The sequence below is a fragment of the Dermacentor variabilis genome, chromosome 4 (genome assembly GCF_050947875.1).
Source record: "Dermacentor variabilis isolate Ectoservices chromosome 4, ASM5094787v1, whole genome shotgun sequence".
In the NCBI taxonomy this organism is placed as follows: domain Eukaryota; kingdom Metazoa; phylum Arthropoda; class Arachnida; order Ixodida; family Ixodidae; genus Dermacentor; species Dermacentor variabilis.
Genome location: NC_134571.1, coordinates 142,578,507 through 142,602,473, shown reverse-complemented (window position 1 = coordinate 142,602,473; position 23,967 = coordinate 142,578,507). Strand labels below are relative to the sequence as shown.

The window sequence follows — 23,967 nt, the reverse complement described above, 5'->3', positions numbered from 1 at the left end:
CTCTTTGAACACCTTTAAATGTATAGTTCCTGCCAAATTTATGTATTCAAAGCTGTAATATGTAACTGGTGGCATGTGATTAGTTACTCAAAAATGTATTTGAATTACAGTGAGCATCATCGAGTAAACAAAGTAATTGTTAAATTGCAAGTTACCGGAAATGTAATTGATTACAAGTGATTCATTACATACCACTCTGGTGGAGACTGCTGATTCACCTAAATTCCTTTGGACAAGCCTCTCAGTTTTTCATCACATGAGGAGTCTGGTTGTGCACATACAAAAGAAATCTGCCTTTTCATGTGCTGTCGTGCCTAGCGTTCCAACGCTTGCTAAACGAGAGCCTAGTTGTCCACGAATCATGTGCAAACTGGCATGTCACACATGCATCAAGCTGCGTAACATACTCCTACCTTGATATCACTGCAGTGGAATTGTCACGGTGCAGCGGCCACTAACTTGTTTCTGGCAATAAATACATTTTGTGCATAGGGTTTCTTGTAGAGTTTGTTAGCATATTACCTGGACGGAAATGCAGCGCCACCATCTATGCATGTTTCTTAACGGGCGCTGTGCCACTATGGGAATGCTGGTACAGCCTGTGGACTAATGCTGCAGTGTGGGTGTGCCAGGCTTGTCTTGAAGGTGACTTGGCTTAAAACATGGCAATGCTCAGAGAAATAATGCTTTCTTACAGTAAAATTTGTTTGCCCATAGTACATCTTTCGTTGTCGTTTACTCATATTTAATACAATAAACAAGTGAAAGAAACACGTCTGAAGCTGATGCCCAATGATTGGGGACCTCATGAATTTCCTTAACTTTAGCAGCCACTGATTCTGTCTATGTTTGATATAATTGCACAACCCAGCACAGGCTTTCATGGTTTAATTAAAAAAACGCTTTTACAGTATGACAAAAAAAAAATTAGTGTTTTACAAATGCCGTCTTAATAGAAAACGAGCCGTTGTGACAGACGTAATGCTTCTAGCCCCAACACATCTTTGCGGCGTCTTTACTTTTCAAGAAAGTCCGACTTGTACTAGAGACCATCGGGGGTCTTCGGAGGGGAGAGAATGAGAGAGTGGGTGCCACTACACCTTCCTATTTTCTTGATGACCTTGTTTTTTGAAGAACTTTTGGGGCAAACCTGGTAAATGCAAAGGGGACCGAGAAGTAGCATGAATATTTTCAACGAAGGGGAAGTGTCGCTAGATGTGCCTACTGCACTATCGTCTCCATAACTTGGCCAAGCACCTTCCTTGCTTAGTATTATGATAAAGCTTCATGTGCGCACAGAAGTGCATTCTTTTGAGTCTCCATTGCTGCATGCATTGATTTTACAATGGTGGACATTGAATAGCAACTTGTGTGTGTCAAGTTCTCTTCTCTCTTGGGATGCTTTTTGATATCAAAGAGCTTATTCATATTAAATTGCAAGTTCAGACAGTCAACCATCATTTTTATGTCGCAATGCCCAAGTGGTTACATGATGTAGTTTGAAGGAAATGCCCATATCTGTGGAACTCACATGGGTGGCTTGTGCAACACGATGGTGTCGCTGCCCACAGAGCATTGCACTGAGTGTGGAATACTACCTGGCAAAAATGCAATGGCAACAATACCTTACCTCACCCTCTCTACTCCCTGTATCTTGCCCCTTGTGCTTTCTTGTAACTTGCCCCTTGCGTCTTTTTACCTACATGACTTAAACGAGAGCTTAAAGGAAAGTGTTTTCTAGATGTGGAGCAGACAAGGAAGATAACAATGGAAGCACTTAAAGTCATTAGTTTGCAAAAGTTTCTGGACAGCTTTGAACAATGGGTAAAGCAGTGGGACAAGTCCACTGTGTTTCAGTGTGCTGTAAAGGCATTTAATGTTTTTGAATTTTGTCTCATTACTTTTGGATGTCTTGTTACTTTTCGGTCCTTAGTCATATGTAGTCTTATTTATCTTTTTACAAACATTGCTGTCATTTTTTTTCTAGAACATTGAGCTGGTGGCTGGCAACCTTCAGGGTGATCTCGCTGTCTTCAAGTTCCAGCAACCTAGACCATGGGCATTGGCATCAAACTTGGGGGCGGTAAGATCCTTACAGAGTGACACCAGTTAAAGTGTAGAAAACAAGCTGCATTTAAATTGTGTGTTATATCGCTCTGTTCCTGCATGTAAAATCGTTTGAGTGCACATTTTGTTTTTACAGTTAACCACACTCAGTTCTTATGCGCTACAGTTTGTTGTTGTTTTGGACTATGTATTCTGTTTCTGTACTGTTCCGCTTGCACTATTAGTTTACGACTAGCTCGCTATTAGTTAGGCATTCAATTATTCGTTATGTCTCCAAGTCGGAATGGTGGAGCAGTAGTGACACAGATGATAGAAATGACGCAGGCAATTGTGCACTTGTCTATGCCAATTCTGTCATGCGGGTTCTGATCGCGATGCTACTGTTTTGATCTAAAGAATGCATCAACTAGCCTGGCAGTCAGAGCGCAGAACCAAAAGTTTTTTCATTCTGGTTTTTGTTACGGTTCGCTGAAAACGATTCAGTTCCGGTGTAACTCCAGAGCAAGAAAATAACAGTTCAAATTGGTTCAAATTAGTTCAAGTTAATTTGCATATTGGAAGAATAATTATATGAAAACAGCAAAAAATTTTTTTTGCATAACCTCGACACTACTGCTAAGCTGCACTGAAGGATTATGTCTGTTTAGTCTTTGGGCCACACATAACTGGTTACAAAACAATTTATGCACATCCAACGCCGATACTGGAATATATGTGATGCAAAGCTTTATTGAAGGATAGATAAGAGAATGAATCATCAGGAGAGGCAGTAGGATGCGATTATATACATGTTCGAGTTTGAAGGGCTCACTTACAGCCTGAATCTATACGTGTGTTAACTAAATATTCTGAGAAATCCTTGATGGCTCGCTTCATGGATATGTCTGGTCAATGCTGGTCATATCTGGCATTGACCGGATATGTTTCCACGCTGCAATGATTGATAGTCATGCTAAGTACCTTGATGCACATGCATAATGATCTCTAAAAAGTTATTCACTTCAGTGTATGTCATTGGTTCATAAGTTGCCAAACGTAAACCCGCTCAGTAACACTTTTTCACTCTATGGCTTGTTGTTAATTGGCGCTGAAGAAGAGATCAGTGCCTGCCGTTCAGTCATATTGGGCACAAGCAACAAGTATGTGTCTCAGATACCTTGCACGCAGCACAGTCTGGTGAGTGCGTGAGTAGGGTGCGTTGTAAATGTTGTCGCATTAACGCAACGACTATAGACTGCCCCCTGACGCAATACACTGAAAACCGTAACGGTGCTGCTCCTTTTAAAAGCACAGGGAAGGTGGCGTGTATTTACAAACCAGGTAGCAGAGTTGAGCCACAAAAGCAGGCAATGCATGGAGGAAAAGCTCAAGAAGTGGCCTACCTAAACTGAACTTATTTTTTTTCCTTTCGGTTTCTTTCCAGAGTGAAAAACATTGTTCCAGTTCAGTTCTGGTTTGTGAAAAAACAGCTATCTTTTTCCCGATTTTCGGTTCAATTCCGATTCAATACCCTGCTGGTCGTGTGCTTTATTCTTAGTAGTAGTTAGTAGTTTTGCTGTTTCCATAATGGCACTTGATACGTACATTTGCTTCGCTGAATGTTTTGCTGAGAACACAGACTATATTGATTTGTGCTCATAGTCATACATTTGGTTAGTCATTTGGTCCTGTTAAGGGCTGTACTTACTGCACTTTGTGAGGAGGCTGTTTGCACATTGCCAGCTGTGTAGCTCTCAGGGATGGAAGTGCTGCGTCAATTGAGCCATCTTGCGCCAAACTACCGAGCTGCACCAACTTGCGCCAGAACACTGAGTGAAGTAGCTAAATTTTGCGAAGTGTTCATGTTCATTAACAACCACACAGCCATGTATTGGCTAGCATTTAGCTCTACAAGCCAAGCTAAAGCAATCCATTTGAGTTTCAGTCTTCGAAGTGTGGGTGTGTTTGGTGGCACATTGAAACTTGGCCGCAGGAAAAGGAAAATCTTTTGTGCTATACAATGCATTATGAATGTTTTGTATAAGTCTTGCGCGTTTGTGCACTATGCGGACCAACTAAAGATGATTTGAACTGGAACTCTTTTTATGGGGCAGTCCGAAAAGAAAGGCGTGCTCTCAGCTGAATCAATAAGTCGTACAGTCTGTTGTTATACATTTAAGGCTCACTTGTATGCCCTATTGGTAAATCTTCGTCGATTAATAGCGGAACAACTTGTGTGTAACATTAAAAATATACTTCTCACGTGCACATGTCTGGTTGCCGGGACGGTAGCGCGGCACGCTGACAAACGAGCTGCTTGCTTTCGTTAAACGTCTTGACCAGAAATACCCAATGGCAACCGTAAGCATTGCTCAAATTTGCACTGTGGTTACTCTATATTCTGCACAACCACACCATATAAAATCAGACTTTTGCGGCCACAGCACACAAACCGAGGACGTAAGGTTTCAGTTTTAGCGTACCGTAGGTGCCGAAGGGCGGTCTTAAAGGGTAGGAGAATGTACGAACAGCAGAAATTGCATTTGCGTCAATGATGTTCATGACACAACTTGCACACAAAAGTCCAAAAATGTTAAAACCATTGTTTGGCATTCAAAATATCAGTTGCAGCTTTACATTGACTTTATGAAGCAGCTTTAGTAATCCAGCTCGTGCAACATATTCGTGGGTGATGCTGATTGGAAAGCCACTGAACTCTTTTTTCCCTTTAGGCATTCTTTTCATAAACGTCAATTCTTTTTCTTTCTTCTTGCCAAGTTATGTGGAATACTGAAAAACATGCAATGACTAACAAAGTAACTTCGCATTTATTCTGTGGTACTCTGCTCTGCCAACTGAATGTGACCAAGAATTAAAAAATAAGTGAGGGCATTATGCGAACGGCGTTCACTTGATGGTTGTTGTTCACGGTTGTCATAGTCAGTATTTCTGGTTTATTGTGCACGAATACAATGTCTAATTAGCTAACTTTATGAACTCACCTAATCGACGACACGGCGATGAAGAACGTGTGGAGAAGGTTGAAACGTGAGTGATAACTGGATTTAAAGCAACCTAGGATTTGTGTTATCCAATATCCTTACCTAATAAGTAAAATAATTATTGTTAGCTAATCGAAATTGTTGCTTGTGCACAACAGAAAAGAACCTTTTTACTAGCATTAACAAAAGCATTTCAACATACAATGCGTGCTGTTCGCATAAATTCCTTGGTGTTTATTTTTCTTTGCCAAACTTAGTTGGCACGTCTGGTATCTAACTTAATAGTGGTTTCTGAGGAATGCATATTGGTTTCCTTTGCTGGGTGTATACATTTTTTTTCCATTTGTGAACTTTCCTCCACTTTCGGGCTTCCATAGAACTGATTCACTGTAACCTAACAGTGTTCTGCAAGCTCAAATAGAGAACACCTTTTCTTGATTTGTCTGTATTTCACTCATGTTGAGCTTTACCTAGCATGCTCCAAAACCTGTATCTCCTGCTCCAAACCTGGTCCAATGTGTCAGATTTGCTGCTCCCAGTGCTGCTCCAAAACTCCCTTGACTGCTTCCATCCCTGTCTGATCTGCAAGATAGGTGTCATAAAAGCACATGTGCGTGTTTGGAGCATGTTGGAGCATGTGCGTGTTTAACCAAGGACCAGCCTATGGCTGGTGTTACTGAAGAACTTGGAAGAATGCTTGCACTACAAAAAGCTCTAAGTGTCTCATCAAAGTGTCTCATCTCCCACAGCATCGTGCTTTAGTGTGGTGACGATTACTTCATGTGCCAGCCATATTGAGGTGGGTGTACTGATTGAAGCATGCAGGTAATCCAACATGTTCATATTTTGAATACAAACATACGATTTGTATAACATCATTTCAAGCCATATAAGAGAAACACCCTTAGTAGTTATCAATGTAAAATTTTGAGAGATAGCACATTCATTGTCAATGAGCTCAGCACATCATTGTGATGATCCTTCTCTGATGTTCTTGATAGCTTAGAAAATTCTATGGGTGAATGGGCTACAACAAGCTGAGCTGTTTTTCAACGCTCCCTGCAGTGTGTCTGTAAGGTTCCAGAACTGGCCTTTGAAAACTATAGGACTATTAGGACCAAGCAGCTTGTCAAGCACAATTTTAATACTTCCATTCGCTGTGTCTCATTTGTATGGCCACGTTTCATGTGTTACCTGCAGTGTCATTAGGTGCCTTAATAGGTCCCAGAAACACTTTTTACTGACTTTGAGAACTGCAGTTGAAGGTAAACTAGACTATTTCAGAAATACTTTGCAGCAAGATGTACTTCAGTGTGTTCAGCAGAAGCACATTTTGGCAATCAAAGATTACCTTTGATGCCCTTCCTGGTGCACCCGCTCATTCTTCGACGCCTTGTAATGTGAAGGCTACGGTTTAATGGGGCATGCCCACAATGCTTCGCCTGGTGAACTTTTGATTTGGATGTTCACATAGATGCCCCTATTTCTGACCTTGGCGCCTACAATGCGCCTAACGCGTTTCTCCTCAGCGAGCCGCAATGCGCTCAGTAAGCAGGCTCATTGCGGCACTCTGTGGCAGCCGCGGTATCGCTGCTATGTAGCAGACCTCAACTACACGCAACTGTAGTGTGTATGTGCAGTGTTTGTTTTGACAGGGCTGGAATGCGTGCTCATATGCTTCAGTCCGGCCGTGCTACGTGGTGTGGACTGGCTTTGTCCTGCACCCTGTTTTGCTGGAGGATACAGTGAAACCTCATGAAACCGTAGTTGGCCGGAGCTCAGAAAAAGTGTGTACTAAACGGTAGTACTGCGTAACTGAAATAACGTGAGATCGCCCACTTACCTGTCAGAAACAGAAGTATGAGAGAGTGCGATGAAAGGGCAAGAAACATGCAGTATTTATTCCCTTCGCGTTACAAAAGTTATTTTCGTTTGATGCTGCGGCGGGCTAGCAGTGATGACGGTGGCCTCAAACTTGCTCAAGCTACAAGCCAGCTTTTCCACCAGCCGCTTCTTCTCGGCAAACACTCTCATAAGGCTGACATAACATGCAGCATCTGCCACTGTCAGGCCTGAATCGCCCGTGTTGTCGCTTTCCATGTCTTTCTCACCACTGTTGTTAGGCGACACTTCGGCAATAACAGAGGCAACGATGGGGAAAAGTTGAATCTCGTAAAGTCCTTCGCATTCCAAATGCCACACACCGTAGTCAACGGTAGATCCCTCTTGCATGCCAGCACCGACTTCCTCGTGCCACGTTCGACAGCACAAATGACGTCCGATTTTTCTTCTGTGCTGGGCACTCGGCTTTTGTCCTAGCTTGCATGACACCACAACTCGGGCCATAACGCTCAGACTCTGGCCGAAATGATGCTGATCTTAATGCGGCTTCACCCTTCCAAGCGCCCTTTGCGTTTGCACTTAGAGGCCATCCCAATCTCTGAGGCTTGTTGTTCTGCTGGGTCGTCGACGTACCGCTGTGATTTCACGATGAAAAATGGAAACGCTACGTGTTAACCAATACGTACGCAAAAGCTGGTACGGTTTATGCAGATACAAAATTCATTATGTCCAATAGCCACTGAGTCGGGCATTTGATTTTACTACTTTTAAAATGAAACTACTGTTTACGATTTAACGAGGTTTTACTGTAGTAGCCGCATCTAACTTCCACGTTTTTAAGCGCTGTCAATCGCTCAATGCAAAGCGATGTCTGCCAAGGTGTCTAGCCAGGAGCGGCCAGGAGTGAGTGCATGCTGGAAAGCGTATATGTGGTCTGACCTTAAGTTTTGTGTGGTTTGAGGCTAGTTGAGTGTTCAGCACTGGGTGAAATTAGTGTGAACTCAATGGCTACAACGCCGATAAGCAGGGTGGTCAATTTTTAATTCTTATGCAGGTGACTGTGGCTGAGCCTGAGCAGATGATTGTCGGCTTCTTCTGGAAGTATGTAATTCTTAATGAAATTCGGAAGCAATGTTTTCACTTCAGCCTGTTTATTAAACTGCATCAGTAAGTATACACAGTAGCAGTAGGAAGAAGCAGATTGATCCAAAACCCTTTTTGATTGATGCCAGCTATCAGCCAATAGCAGCCGTGCATGGGAATCTTGCATATGGCGACATATGCAAACCACCAAGAACTCCGAAGTGAGTGAAAAGAACGCCTTGTTTGAAAAGAGAGTGGTTGAGAAATATGTGACTTGCATTCTGCTTGTGAGCTCCACATGCCATGCATGACTACAGAGTTTGGCTGAGGTACACCATGCCTGGAGGGTGGTTCAGGACCCCTTTAAAGTCTCTGCCATTGTCGCTAGCAATGCTGGCCAACGGCTTCATATTGCCATGTGGTGGTGACCTTGAAGAACACAGTAACAATACTGTGAAGGACAAAACTAACTTTTATTGGGCGAACCTGTGCCCACAAAAACAGGCTACACTTATAGCACAATGATAGCGGCGAACACGGTCAGCGATCGTTAAAAATCTGATCAGCGGGTCAAGCGCGTCGGCTTTTATACAGCAGTCGTCGAATGTTCCAGACTAATCGTTCGGACCCGCGTGCCTTCCACAAAGTTCTACACCATTCGCATCGCGCGATGAAATCAGATAACACAAGGTTCGGCGACAACAGACAGCCGGGTAGAAGCATCGATAACCTTCCAGAAACTTCGGATACATGCAGGCACTTCCCGCGCTGTGCGATTACATTTGTTAGGCGGCGAAACGTGGTCGCCCGATAAGGATAAGTACACGTGTCAATATCATGGGTGTGCATACGTGCACATAGGGGAGGGTAGTTACCCTGTAGCCTCATTATTCGAGCAGAACCGGTGACATGTGGAGGTTCTCTGTTTAGACTGCACTTCATGTCTTCTGCTTTCTCCTACTTTATGTGAGATCTGACAACGAATGTATAGTTTGTCTCTTGATCTTAATAAAAGTGCTTTCATTAGAGAGCTTTAGATCGTGCGCATAATTATTGCCTTTCAAGGAATGCTGGGTTATCAGAGATTAGAATGGCAGTAACGAGGCTGGCAGTGACATCTTGGTACGCTTTGTCCTGCAAGAATGCATCAGAAACATTGTGTTGCATGTGTGTTCTCATTGACGGAAAATAACACACACACAAAAAAAAGCTGCATGTTGATTATGTCGCTGCTGGCACTTTACACCAGCATCTCAGTAGAATATGATTGGTTACTGCAGTAATAACTCCATGTCGTCTCTGGTTAAACTCTGAATCACAAGGTAGCACCGCAAACACAGCTACTCACTTCTAACTTCTCCTGCAACCTGGTATTACATGAACGGTAATAGGATTGTGGGCAAACCTAAACTCTGTTAACCTACCCTTACCTTGGCTTACCTTACCATGACACGTTACTTTAATAAATTGCGCAATGTAGAACACGCAATACTGCCGCCAGAAATGCGCCGCGCAGCAAAGAAAGGAAGAGAAGAAAGAAAAAGGAGGCGGGGCCCGTCATGCAGGCTCGACGCAGTCCCTCAGCTCGGGAGGAACATCACTTGCAGACGCCACTCGGGCAAAGGGAGAGAGTGCTTCTGTTGGCACTTGTGCTCGCCTCCTGGCGATGTGGTAGCAGGGCAATCAGTTTCTTCTATCCCCTCGAATAATAAACCGAATTCAAAAGTTATTTCGGTAAAACGATCCCTAGGCAGCATTTTAGAACTTTCAGGGTATAACTAAAATTCGCAGGGGCCTGGGGGGTCCCTTTAACCCTTATCGAGCTGAGCTTGTCACACGTTGTAAATGCTGCAGCCTGTTATTGTGAGCCTCTCTGACCTCCGCTATGGAAAGTCAATGAAATTCAGCTTCCAACAATGCCTGACAAACATTTGTATCTTGACTGCAGGTGGCTACTGTGATTGTTGGCGACATCCTGAATGATTCTCAGGTGAGATGAAGCGTAACGCTAACAATGCTGAAAATTGCCATGCATCTTACCCGCCCCAACCTACATACACTGCATAGAGTGCGCATACTGAAGTATATAATTGGGAAATCCTGCAGGTACCACAACTCATCTGAGGCTGGTGGAGTGAAAGCATGTTGATACTAGAGAGTTTCGTCATTTTTATGTCCTGCAGCAGCCGCTGCAATCTCATGGGCCTACTTCTACTCCTTTCTGCATCTTATTAGCCTTGAGTGCCACTTTGCCACTGCTGTAATCAAGAGCAGCCAGTCAGTACAGCAGCTCTTATATATATATATATATATATATATATATATATATATATATATATATATATATATATATATATATATATATACATACATATAAATATAAAAGATAGTCTAAAGAAAGCGCCTGGAGCACAAATGGGCTTTTAGGTTGTTCAAAGTATTGTCTGAAGCATTTCAATAGTTAATGGCATGTCATTTCTTGGAACATAATTAGGATAGAAAACATTAGCAACATGTGTTCTTCGATTTTTAATTTCCTTTGTTGAGGACTTGTTTTTCAGTGGCTGTTGTGTTTTCTCAAAGACTAGGTTATTGGAACCAGTGCCAGTGCAGTTGTAATCTCTCATTGTAGTATTTTTCTTCTTTTCTCAACAGAACAAGGTTCTTAGCATCAGCTGTGATGGCTGGTGCCACATGTTCACTCTACAGGCAGATGCAAACGTGAGTTTGGCTTTGATAATCCTACAACAGCTCTTATGGCACATTCATTTAGCTGCTGCAGTTTTCTTTTTTTTCCCAATTAATCAATATTTATTCAACATCTTGCTGATGTTTGAGACATGGACAATAAGCCTGTATAAGGCTTGACTTGGTCTGTGTCCCAGAAACATGGCATACAGTGCTAGCAAGCATACATAGTGTGAAGGGAAAACAAATATAGTAATGCAGTAGAAAAAAATAAACAGCTGACAGGATGCGTAAAAGAACAAAATACAGCAATTGTAGTAAAAACGCAAATTATGACAGTCACACACTTTGTATACTCATGTGTATACAGTCAACAATCAATTTTTCGGACATGCCTGATAATTTGGACGCCTTTGTGGCAACCGCCATGTACCCCATAGAGCCGATGTATAAGAACGTCTAAAATTTTGGTTGCTGAGACCCTTTGCCATTTGATTTTTCTGACTTTCTGCTGGGACCACAGGTCTGAAATGGTATTAATTGAAGCCACCACTGCTGCCATCTTGATTGTCTCGCAGGCTCTTAACCAGTACTCTCGCACACCGATCCACTGGCAACCGTAGTACCGTGGAATCTCGTTGATACGATTTGTGCATAATACATTTTTTTGGATAACACATTTTTTTCTTTTCCTGGCCAATGCCCCATAGGAGAAATGTATTTTCGTGTGGTTATTGTGACCTCGTTTTCACATGAAATTGGATAATACGACTGCTGAAGTGGGTTTTAGTGGTATTTCTAAAGCTCATAGCTTCATAGTCCAGAGTACCCTCTTAAATAACATTCTGACAACCCACAAACAACGTCTTGAGCCCCAATCACACTGGAGAAAAAATGCATGTGGTGCACTGCCGGTGGTAAGACGCTGCTGTGGTGTTTGAGTATAAAAAGACTAGTGGTGTGCTGCTGCTTAGTTGAGTGAGAAAACGGCTGCATCTTTTTTTTAACTAACTTTTTTTAAGAATAACTTTTTTATGGACATTGACAAGAAGAAAATTGAGCATGAACTGACAAGCTATTTAGATTTCTAAATGAAAGTGCATTGTCTGCAGTTTGGGTGGTGTCGAGTGATGCAGCTCCGCATAACATATTACGTGGAGTACCACACTATGTCGCACGAACCTTGGCTACCGACTTTCTCACTGAGTACACATATTTTCATACTTACTGAAACATGCTTTGGATGATAGGAATTTTTGGATGATACATTTTATTTTCCGGTTCCCTTGAAAATGGCATCAGCGAGATTCCACTGTATTCGTTTTGTGCAGTCGTTAGGCCTAGTTGCTTTGATTTCGCTATCAAGCTTCGGGCTGTTCGGTGCCGCGTTTTTTGTAGAGGGTATGCTGCTTTCGGCAATGTGTATGACTCCGTCTTTGGCATCCTTGCTGAAAACTGCGTGGGTCCCGACGAGTGTATAAAACGTTGCATAATGTCGGTTCCCGAAAGTCAGCTTTGCCGCAATACAGTGGTATTATGTGGTCAAGCATACCAAAAGTGCAAAGGGGCCACCGTCACCGGACGTAAAATGTGTTCCTTATGTACGCACGCACGCACCAGCCATCTCCTGTCACTGTGCGAGCACCGAGATGCCTAATAATTGTGCTATCAGGTCTTTATAACTATTTAGAACTTGACTGTGGCGATTTGAGCCCTTGAAGGCAGTTAGAGACACTAAAGGCAAATATTAAGTCAAGCTAAAGTGGTAGATTAGTGTTCTAGAACCTCCCAGGTGTCAAAATTATCACGAATAGAGCCTTAATAATCGAGAAATTGGGGTAAATGCAGGAGATGATTCAAGAGCTTGCCTGGTGATCAGCCACTTGTTGAAAAAAAAAAAAAATCTTCATATTGTATAATGAGACGAAACAAAATGCTACTTTTCCAGTTCTATTTCATTTTTAGAAAAAAGGACTCATTGAATTTACTCTTGACAACGACGCCGGCAGTCGAAAGGTTTCGTTTTCGCTGTGACTCTGCGCCGCCCACGCTTTTGCATTTCAACAGTTCTGTTATCACATAGTGCTGCGCTGGCTTTGCTGGCTTGCGAAACTCGCACAAACTGCAAGTAGCAGCGAATTCAACTTCCATGTGATGTTGCAGGATGCCTGAACAGTCTCCGCCACTTGACCAAAAAGTAGCGGCGCAGCGGCGAATCCATCGCTCTGTCACTCTGTTTTGGCTTAGTACCGCTGTCTGTCAGGCGCCATTTTACTCACCGACGGCAGCAAAGGGTGTATGCAACGTCACCACTCAGGAGATTTGAATTTTGAAAACGGTATTCGGACCATTCAGATGTAATTTTCTCGCAAACTAAGTCTTTTCTTAGCACGAAACAAGCATTGCGAGGTTTCTGAAATGGTATTTAAACAGTCCACGTCGACTTAGTATTTGCCTTTAGTGTCCTTTTTAAAACATATATTTGTTTTTTCGGAGGTTTTCACGGTCCCTAGGGAGTCTGAATATTCAGATATTGACTGTACTAGAGATATATGCAAAGTATACATACCTAAACATATAATATAAATAAATGAAATCAACTTCCGTTAATTCTACCCTGACGGGGCTGCCGAAATTGGTCGAATTATTCGGCGGGTTGAATTGAACAAAATGCAGAAGAAAATCCAAAACACACCGCTGATTCATTTAGCAGTATTTGCCTGATTCTAACAAGCTTCTGAATCAAACACGCGTCCACTTTCTATGTGTTCAGAGTTGAAAACTAGCGTAGAAATGACATTAAAGTTAAAAAAAATTAGAAACCTAATGTGCACGAGATTTTTCAGCAAGGAAAATTGGCAAGGGTCTAATACGTGTTGTAGAATGGTGGCCGGTTTCTTAGTCTTCGCCGCACTGATTTTAGTGTAACCTTTGCTGCAATACATCCATGTTAAGTGGCAAAACATATGTACACAGGGAAAAGACCTACACAGGGAAGGCAGATTTGGTTTCGCATCCAGTTGCACTGCGCAGACAGTTTCAGGCACAAATTTCCTTCTAAAGAAAAAAGCCGCATTTGGGTAGATTCTGTAATCAGACATAGTGAACTGTGCTTATTGTTTGAAAATCACCGTAGGGCAGGCCGAAAATAGGAATTTTCGATGGAGAATGACATGTTTAATGCATTCACCGTCCCCTAAGCTCTGCCGAGACAGACGCTGCCACTAAAGAAGTCACTGCTGGATTCACCATGGGGGCTAGGTGTGTGTGTGCTGACCAGTGAAGTTCAAGTTCAAGGCCAATTTCAGGATTGAAATAACAAAATTTAGTGCACATTGTAGTGTGTGGGTGCTGGGCGGGACCTCCAGTAGGGATTGAATTAAACAAAAAAATCATATTAACTGGAGTCCTATTAATGGAAGTCTACTGCATAAGAAAAACATAGCAACTGCATTTCGAACATACTTATATAAGTGTGAAATTTGCACTTCAAAATACTTCAATAAGTACATAAAAATAAAAATGAGTGTGTTGTAGAAGTAATGTAAGGTCATTGCAGATGAGAAATATACACATAATCAGTAATTGGAGCTGAATTGCAATGGGGTGAAGCGTGCTTAAAATCTGGGCCAATAAGAGCATGCCCGAGCCGAAAATTTTGCCACTTGCTAGAGTAGTCGAAGGTCTGAAGGTGAAACACAGCACAGTTTTTGCGGCAAATCTTAGCACACGAGGTGTGCACATTCAAAACTCTTGCCAAAACGGCTGCAGCATGTGCGTGCCAACTGTGCGAAGTTGCAGCAGCTTTACACGACTGGAGCTCCATTTGATTTGGGCCATGCTTCCAATGTGAAAGTGGAGTGCCTTCAAGTGCTCTGTGCTGAAGTATGCTGCTCTGAAGGAACTGGCTGATTGTGCATGGTGCACTCAATCACAAATACTCAAATATGAAGGATGCTGCAAGAGGTGCTCATAAGTCACTAGTTCAATTTGCCATTTGATTGTCTTTGCTTCCTTTCCTCTGTTTAGATTGAGAAAATGACCACAATCCTTTATGCATTTTCTTTTGATCATTCCTTTAAAGGAGGATGACAGGAGGCAGCTGCAGCCTTTCCACACCCAGCGGTTACCAGCAAACACAAAGATGGCCCTGCTAGCTGATATCAGTGAGTTGCCCCTCTTTCTCTGTCACTGTTTAAAGGGCCCCTCACCAGGCCACATAGCTTAGCTATAGGCTGGAAGTTGGTACATGTCCTCTAAGGAGTGTACTAAAGGTAATTTTTCAAGTTACTTCATTAATAACAGAGATAGCAATATTTGAAGTGCCAAGAACCCATGATTTCAGGAGGCGAGTGAATTGCCCAACGTGCACTCTCCACTCTCTCCACTTTCCCCTGCCTGGCCTCCACAAATGAAATTCCTTCCCTGCATTCTCCCATACTGGAGCTGGAGGATCGCGTGACGGATACGTCACGAGCCCTGCCTTCTTTCCTTTTTTTTTCTATCGCATTTTTGTGGAGTGGCGCACTTCTAATGGCGGTCTTGCGCGCGAGCTGTTGCATTTGTCTCTTATTCACATAGCACACGATTCTGCGCACTCTGCAAGACACCTGATTATCAGTATAAGTCACTGCCACAGTCACAAGCATTGAGGCAGACGCAAGCAGATCAAAGAGCAGGACCACACATTGGAACCCAGTAGAAAATGGCAGACAGTTTTGTTTTCTGTACATGCGACTGCATGACATGTGAACAAGCTGGCGAAACGGAAGTACATCCTTCCTGCTATGGCATGGATATATATATATATATAGAAAGCTCTTATTGGACAAAATAGGATGAGCGGTCTTCAGGCTGTTCGGGACCTCTATTCTAGGGCTCCGCAGGTGTGAGCTCTTCGGCTCGCCTGGAGTATGGCAGCCTTCTGGGCTGCCTCCTCCAAGCTGAAGTAAAGCAAAGACTCACAGACACTCAGTTTGTAGGTTTTATTATTTCTCGAAACTTTAAATCATCTGTTGAAGCAACAGATCAAACAAATAACTGATGTTGCCTTGAAGAATCCGCGTGGCATTTGGTTTGACACTTGAGCTCTCTTCGCGGTGCGTGGCATTGTAATACTTTACTGACACGATGTTTAAAGTGCCTTATATGCACTGTGCTTGTAAGCTCAAAATGGCCCGATCTGGTAAGGGGCCCTTTAAAGTGAAGCTTCCTTGCCTCTTCCTTCGACTTTTCCACTGCTGCTGCTGCTGCTGTCTTGCACACCGTGTAAAGAGATGTTTGAGTGTGCCCGGCAGAAGTCTTGAAGAAGAGATAGGCGATGTCAAAAAGCATACCTCATTAAGGCGGTGCATGACCACAATGTCCTCTGGAGTTCCGTGCGAGTCGCCACAGTTCCCTCTTCCTGCAAAAGCATTGTCAAAGCTGCTGTGCTTGCCCTTGTGCTCACGCTGAACAGTCCGGAGAGGGACAAGAGGGAGGAGGCAGGGAATAGGGGTAGAACCGGATGCTGTGCCCATTCAGTCATGTCATGAAACGAGTGAAGAAGTTTTCGTGGCAGCTGACCTATACCTATACGGCATGGGAGAGGGGCAATGTGACGTCAGAAAGCATGCGTCGTTTGGGGTCTCGTCAATAAAGGAAAGGCTACTACTACATGTGACAGCAGTTGAGGACTAAGTGGATAACGTAAATTTTAGGTACAGTGTGGCACATTCCTGCTATTCTTGTAAAATAAACAAAGTGAGAATTTGCTCTTTGGACAAATTTGCGTAATGTGCACTTTGTATAAAGAACTGACGCAGTATGGGCAGATGCATAGCTGCATTCCACAGCATCAAGATGACCCTACGCAAGCGACCACCTAGCAAATCAGCACTACAGTACTACCAGATACCATAGCCACTTGGATACAGCGGGGAAAAATCCAAAAACACTCATGTACTGAAATTGAAGTACACATTATAAAGAACCTCAGGTGGTCAAAATTAGAGTACCTCACTATTGCATGCCTGATAATCAGATTGTAGTTTTGCCACATAAAACACCAAACACCACAATGCGATGTGACCAGTATGGTCTGGGTACAGATTATGGGAGAATTTTGCCTTGAGGTACAGCTTTGAGGGGCCCTGAAACACTTTTTGAACATAGTAAGAAAATGTTTGTTGCGGATCTGTTGTGGAGCCTGCTGTGAACATGTGAACCAGATGTTACTGCACTGCATGCAGCGAGGAATTTACAATCTCGTGTTGCAAATTTCACCAGTGGTTACGGTACTCCCTAATGCAAAATTTGAGTGCAGCACTGCACGTGTTTTCACTTTGCGATATATTGGCTGGCGAGGACAATCTGCCTCGTGCGACATGCTGCAAACGGAGCGAAGTGTGGTGCGACTGTTTTGCTATTTGGAAGACTGCGTGAGGCAGCGCGAGGGTGACGCATGGCCGTGGTTCAGAGCAGCCGCTGCAGACAGACCTCCGCTTGTGCAGTGCTTTGTTTCCATACAGAAGTGCGCTACTCTGGCGCCATCTCATAGCCATCATTGCTGTAGAGCCCATCTTGTGCACACTACGCTTTTCTTGCCATGCTTTTGCCATACCCCTCCTCCTCCACTTTCTGCCTTGTGGTTTGGTTCCGTTGCACCCTCCTCCTCCACTTTCCTCCTTGTGCTCTCCTCGCTATCGCTGTCTTTCATCTCCCGCTGCGCTCCGCATTCGCCTTTATCCTTCATTGTGCTTGGTTACGAGGAACGATGGATGCAGGAATGGGCGCCTAAGAACTGCACTCTGAAACAGTGAAAGATTGCTTGCTCTCACTTCCGCATTGTCGTCATGCAGCTTCACGGACGGCTTTACGCAGTACACACCACATTGCTGTGAAGCCACACTTCCAGTACTCGTCACTCGTGGTATACCAGTGCACATGCATTGCCTCGCGCAGCACTGCGCAGGCCTCTCAGTTTTTTTCCTTCCTCCATGGCCTGGTATCATGAAAGTGATACAACAGTAGCAGAGCAATGGTCATGTGCATTGCTCAACAAGGTTTCCTCGGCATATGACATTAGAAATTTAGTTTGTCCACAAACTTCTATAAATTTGCAGGTTACTGGGGTACTGAAGGCATGAGCGTGAGTGGCCAGGTTGGTAGCACAGAGTTCAACCAGACAAACACAGAGCTATTATTGAAGTAATCCAAGTATACTCTACTTCCCTGCTGGTGTAAATGTTCAGCAGCGGCGTAATCATGAACACGCTGCCTTTTTAAACGTTTTATTGAAAAGAACACTCGTGGAACATCAAAACGTGTCTATATGTTATTGCAGTTAGATGAAGCATCACAAGGTGTCACTACCAGCATCTGGTAACTCAGTATTACCCAAAAACCATTGTATATACTGGAATACCAAATTTCTTATTACCCTCTCCTCCCTAAAGCCTCATAGTCCTGATGATAGGTGGTCCTTTCTCATTCCAATCTTCATTCATTCGGTTCTCCTTTGCGTGCGTTAGAAAACATATATTGCATCATTGCATTCTACCAGCAGTAATATATGGGGCACAAACTTCGAGGTTATCAAAATGGTTGAGGAGAACTTATAGGGCCCCTGAAACGGTTCGGACAAATTTTGTATACGCATAGGGTACAGTTTAAGTAGAACATTCGCACCACAACTTAAGTGAAGCGTTACGTATTAATGGAGCTACAAGCGATTACAAGTTACCCTCCTCCCTAGCCATGCTTTCCCTCCGCAACTCGTTCGCCGAGCGATCGGGGCTAAGCTCCGCCTTCACTGGTTCTGCGTCATGATGCAACGTCACATCGTCCACTTCCGGTTGTGCCTACCCCTGCCCGCGAGAAACCTCTCCGCTAGCCGCTTGGCCGTCGACCCCAAGCGAGAGCTATCGAAGCAGCGTGCGTTGCGAACATTCTGTCGTAGGGCCGAATGTGTCTGGTATTCCGGTGATCACACACTTGCTGAATATTTCGACGGACCGGTGGAGGCATAAACTCAAGCTGATGAAGGAACTTCAGCGTAGACGTACGTGAGCTGCCTGATCGGTCTCCACGGTCCAGCTACCCGTGGCGCAGAGCTTAACCAGCCAATGAACGAGCAAATATTGCTCTAACCAAGTGTAAAACATTTTAAACATTTACAAAAACAACGTGTTAACGATTACACTCCTGCGAAAAATTTACGCTAGCGGCAAAGAATACATTTTGTTACTGCAACTGTGTGTGGTTGAGCTCTATGCCACCAGGTGGCTGCACCGTGCAGACCATTCACATTTGCGCTTCTGTTCATCCCCTGAAATGACACGCAAGGGGACACGGCCAGGCCCTGTGCTCTTGCGCTTGTGTTTACCCTAATACCGGACTTGCGAAACGCTATTGTGTTAGTAATCTTCCGATGTAAAGTGACGGCCGCAATCGCACAAATCCTGGCGCCGATCGGATAGCGGCAGTCTGATTCGCTGCAGCCAGTCCGCTCGTCTACTGGCTTGCAGAGGGAGACGATGTCGCAGCTTGACATATTGCCAGTCGCTACATTTGCAGTCCACAATGCAACAAAGTCGAATCATAGCGCTCACGAAAAGACAGACCGACACTGACGGCGGAGCTCTCGTCAAAGACGGCGCACGTTGTAACACAAGCAGACGACACTTGCTTTGTGCCGGAAGTGCTTAAGTGTACTGAAACATTGTTCTTGTGCATTCTCTTTATGTTACTTTCTTTTCATAAAAACAAATTAACTAACATTCCAACTATTACGAAGATCATTTGTTTATCATAAAGTTGGAAAAATTATAGATCACGCGCCCTGGTCAGCCAATCGGATAGCTCGCCCCACTGACGTCATATGGGTGATTTCTTTCATATGGGTAGGGGCGGCTTAAAATTCCGCTGAGCAGTGTGCTGCGATCGGCAGCGATGTGCATTTTTAAAACCTTATAATAAATTACACGCTTTACGCGAGGCACTTATATGTGTCAATTAATGATCAGAGGGACCTAATCTAACGACTCAGTACGTTTGTAGAAAATCGTCAAAATCGTTTCAGGGTCCCTTCAAGTTTTCTTTAACTTGGACATATTTTCGGACCCCTTTGAGTTTGAATTATTGAGATTTGACTAATTGCAGGAACCAAAAATGCTTCACGGCAGCCGTGCTTTATGCAGAACCCATTACGGCCAATTTGGTCAATGTTTCCAATTAAAAAAATATTTGTTTCTTCCGTGATTTTTAAGTTCATCTTTATCACGTGGCAAAACGTTGGAAATAAATATGCACAGAAGTTGAGAAAATCGTACTTTTCTGGAGCGCTGTTGCACCGTGGATTGCACGACTTTCCGTTTGCACAGTGTTGCCGTCTTGGTACTGCCGCAAACAGGAGAGGTGGGAGCTTCAGTTAGTTGCAACACTATGTATTTCCATTCAATATACAAAAGCAGCAGATGCAAGCAAGGAGAGGAAAAACAGGCGCCACGATTTGTTATTGCCTTTACGTGGTGCACAGGGAGCACTCCTCTTGGCTAATGCAGATTTGAGTTTCTGGCGTGCCTGTTTTGTGCACATTTTGGTAGATTTTAGCGGCAAGCTTTTTTGTCAGCAATGTTTATTATTGCAGTAGGCTAACACTTGAAAGTCTGCCTCGCTGGATCACGTTTGTTTGGTTAATGCATTCTATCTGCTGCACAACAGTGACTGGAGCATGATCTGCTCAAGATAAAGGAATGTTTTGTGGTCCAATGTATTGTGTTTTGTTGTGACTGCATCGTCATGAGATATTCTTCATCAACATGGGCTTAAGAAACTGCATGAAAAAAGTTTCAGGATGGCCATGTTTGTATGTGAACGACTTGAAGTTAAACGCTGTTCATTTGACAAGGTGGTTGAAAATTGAGGCAGATTTTTTTAGACCTCCTGATACACGTCATGCGTACACATAAGAAGCTCGTAGATGTATTTATTTTCTTATAAATATAAGTTGCATGCAATCGTCTTTCCTACCAACTTCTCTAGCTGACTTTTAGTACTGCTTTATTCCTCCCCTTTACCCAAAATAACTTGCATATTGCCAACAACTTAGCATCAGAAACAGACTTCCATGTGGTATGTTTATTCCCATTTCTGAGGAATTGTGACACGGAATGTTTTGCTGCGAATTTAAGCTGTTGCATTGCATTGCGTATTCTGCTGATGGCTGTTGTGCATTTTCTCTCAGACAAGGATGGGAAGATTGAGCTGATCCTTGGCCTGACTGATCGTGTTGTTCGGACGTACCAGTGGAGTTCGCTTAGTGAGGTTTGTAGATAGTCCTATCTACTGTCACTGGTTCATTATACTGATGCAATACTTACAACCATGCACAAAACCGCTGGTCCTTTATGGCTTGGGAATTTATTTGCTTTATCTTTGCAAGCATGATTTTTGGAGATGCCTTAAATCACAGGCACCAGCCTGCAATCAGTGTTGGTGCAGTAGACAGTTCAATCTAATGCCAGAAGCAAGAGGAAAGAGCACAGCCTCTATGGAGCTAAGAGATGGAACAGTGTGCAGCTCGTGCATTTAGAAGTAAAGTGTGTGGCACACGAAACGTATGTAAAGTGCAAGTTCATAGTTGGAATAGGCATGCACGGTAGATATCTTGCCATTTAATTTAACTGGTTTATTCAAAGTTGATATTGTTATGGAACAAATTTTTGAGTCATCACCTGGCAGCTAGCCAGGACGTTGTCTTACCAGCCAGGTACTGTGCCTTTCTTTCATGATATTATCCTATTTAGAGCATTGTCATGCCAAATCTTTGATTAAAGGTATGTCTTGAAGTAACGTAGTAGAACGACAATATTTATATTTACTTAACTATGTAACTTGTAACTATGCATGTGCATTTGCTAAAAACTAAGCATTTCTCAGGCATAAAAGTCACCGTTTACCTTAGTGTGAATTTGCACTAGGTGCTATTTAGGCGTTTCAGACAAGGGCTGTGCCTGAGCACTAATTGCCGGGAAAGCTCATTAATTCAGCTCTTGTTAATTAAAAAATTTGGTTGAGTCATACACATGGAATAGTCCTGTTTAGTATAGATGTACTGTACACCTGAGATACTGATTAACTGGTTATCAATTGATGGAAATATGTTGTTCAGCATTGGGATGCACAACGTGTGTGCCATGCCCAGTGTTTTAGCCTGATTGTAACGTTGCCAGATCATAACGGTGCCAACAAAAAACAAAAATCCTGCCCAGGGCATTTTGTGTCGCAGAACCCACAGCTTGTGGAACAGGCTTTGAGAAGGACATAAATTGCTTTCTTTTGCATGAAGGGATTGATCCCGGGAAACGTGCACTCACGAGTGATGCAGAACTTGCAGGCTGTCCGCACTGTTAACTGCATCAATTCTTGTGCATTGGGATTGAGTCGTCGCAAACCATTTGTGTCCTTATCAGCATGGATGTGGCCTAGCAAGCGCGAAGTTTTTTGGGGCACACATTTGTACCCTTGCCTATAGTACCATTGAGTCTTTTGTTTATGTCATCTACTGAAATGTCACGAACAGGGAAAAAAAATTTCGTTTTTATAAATACCATAGTTACATGTTTGAAGCAATATCTCTATGAATAGGGAGTAAGTAACCGTCTCCTTATATCTGTTACGTTAAAGGCCACTGGTCTTTCCCTAAACATGGAGGTGAAGTTGTAACATCATCATATCCAATTTTTCATCTCTTTCATCTCGTCTTGCGGTGTTTGAAACACACTTCATGGGTACTTTTTATCATCTGTGATGACACAATGGTTTAGATCAAATTAGTTTCAATTATCTCGGAAGCTGATGGCAAGAACTCAATGAAACCATTTCCATGCAGTTCCGCATGCATCAGACATATATTCGGGTCGAATATTTTACACAATTTTTACAAGTTAACTTTAAAAAGAATTGAAGGTAACTTGTATTTATAATGTACAAGGGGTGCCAGGGTGATATGTTGCGGGATCCACAGGTGTGTTGGCACTTTGAACTAAAAAAGATAGAAATGTGTTTACAAACAGTAGACCTTTTGGAGATTCAACCTCAAGGAAGGCTAATGATGTGTCTGGTTGTCTTGCACCTGCCGTACATTTCAGAATGGAACTGAAGGCCAGGGCAAGCTGGTGGGCCTGCACAAGTGGGAGTTTGCAAATCAGGTGGGCTGCCTCATTTAATAAATAGGATAGGGGCCGTGTCCTTGACAACTTCCTGCTGCACTTCACGCACTCTTGTGTGCTTTGACGTGCAGCACAATGCCATGATGTAGCAAAGGGCATTCCTTGACATCACGATGCCTTTGATTTGCCTCTTGTTCCCTGATGGGACAGTAGCATGGAAACGAGAAAATACTAATGCTGACGCAAACAAGCATTCTTTTTTTGCTCACATCATCAGCCTATCTCCATCAACCAATGGAGAGTGCTCAGGGGCCTGAACTTGTTTGGTTTAGCTTTTTTTCTAGACCTCACAGGTAGAAATGGACATACTTACTCTTTCCATGAAGATGGGATACATGACGTGCAGTACAATGCCATGATGTAGCAAAGGGCATTCCTTGACATCACGATGCCTTTGATTTCCCTCTTGTTCCCTGATGGGACAGTAGCATGGAAACGAGAAAATACTAATGCTGATGCAAACAAGCATTCTGTTTTTGCTCACATCATCAGCCTATCTCCATTAACCAATGGAGAGTTGAGTTTTGGGTGTCTGTTGTAGACAATAGTGTAACCTAGGTATGCACCAGTTTTCTGGCCTTCAGAGCTGCAATTTCTTTATAAAATGCAGAAACACAGGAGACAGCTGCGAACAACATCAGCACTGTTGTGCACTGCTGTGAGCCACAGTAACCTTCATATATTTGTTAATTGTGCTGCAATTTAGCAGAAACGCATGGCCAGCATGCTGCGGAAATTGCGGCATGCTTCCCAAAACTAAAATTCACTTTTAAGGGCCCCTCACCAGGTTTGACCATTATAAGCTAACAAGTGTAGTGTATGCAATGCGCATTGAGGATCGTGTCTCCAAAGTGTTGCACACTTGTGCATCACGATAAGAGCTGAAATTCCATACCAAACGCCGCACCTCCTTCCTCTCCAAGGAGCGCCGCTCCCAGTCGAAGTCAGGTGCACAAGTGTGCCTACGTAATTCACATTGCTGAAACACAACGATATACCGTATTTACTCGCATAATGATCGCACCCTTAAATTTTGTCGTCAAAATTCGATTTTTTATATTTCCCGTGTAATGATCGCACCCTGAACTTGCCGC

At 43.3% G+C, this 23,967-nt stretch overlaps 1 protein-coding gene across 2 annotated transcripts in view; it reads left to right on the top strand.

Moving 5' to 3' along the window:
- LOC142579865 (KICSTOR complex protein ITFG2-like) overlaps positions 1-23,967 on the top strand; it is a 196,717-nt gene that overhangs the window by 1,951 nt on the left and 170,799 nt on the right. For both annotated transcript variants that reach the window (XM_075690494.1, XM_075690495.1), the window contains exons 2-7: positions 1,988-2,083; positions 9,922-9,963; positions 10,629-10,694; positions 14,746-14,827; positions 20,887-20,966; positions 22,793-22,852. In XM_075690494.1, the coding sequence (XP_075546609.1) occupies positions 1,988-2,083; positions 9,922-9,963; positions 10,629-10,694; positions 14,746-14,827; positions 20,887-20,966; positions 22,793-22,852 (426 nt within the window). The remainder of the gene's footprint in view (positions 1-1,987; positions 2,084-9,921; positions 9,964-10,628; positions 10,695-14,745; positions 14,828-20,886; positions 20,967-22,792; positions 22,853-23,967) is intronic.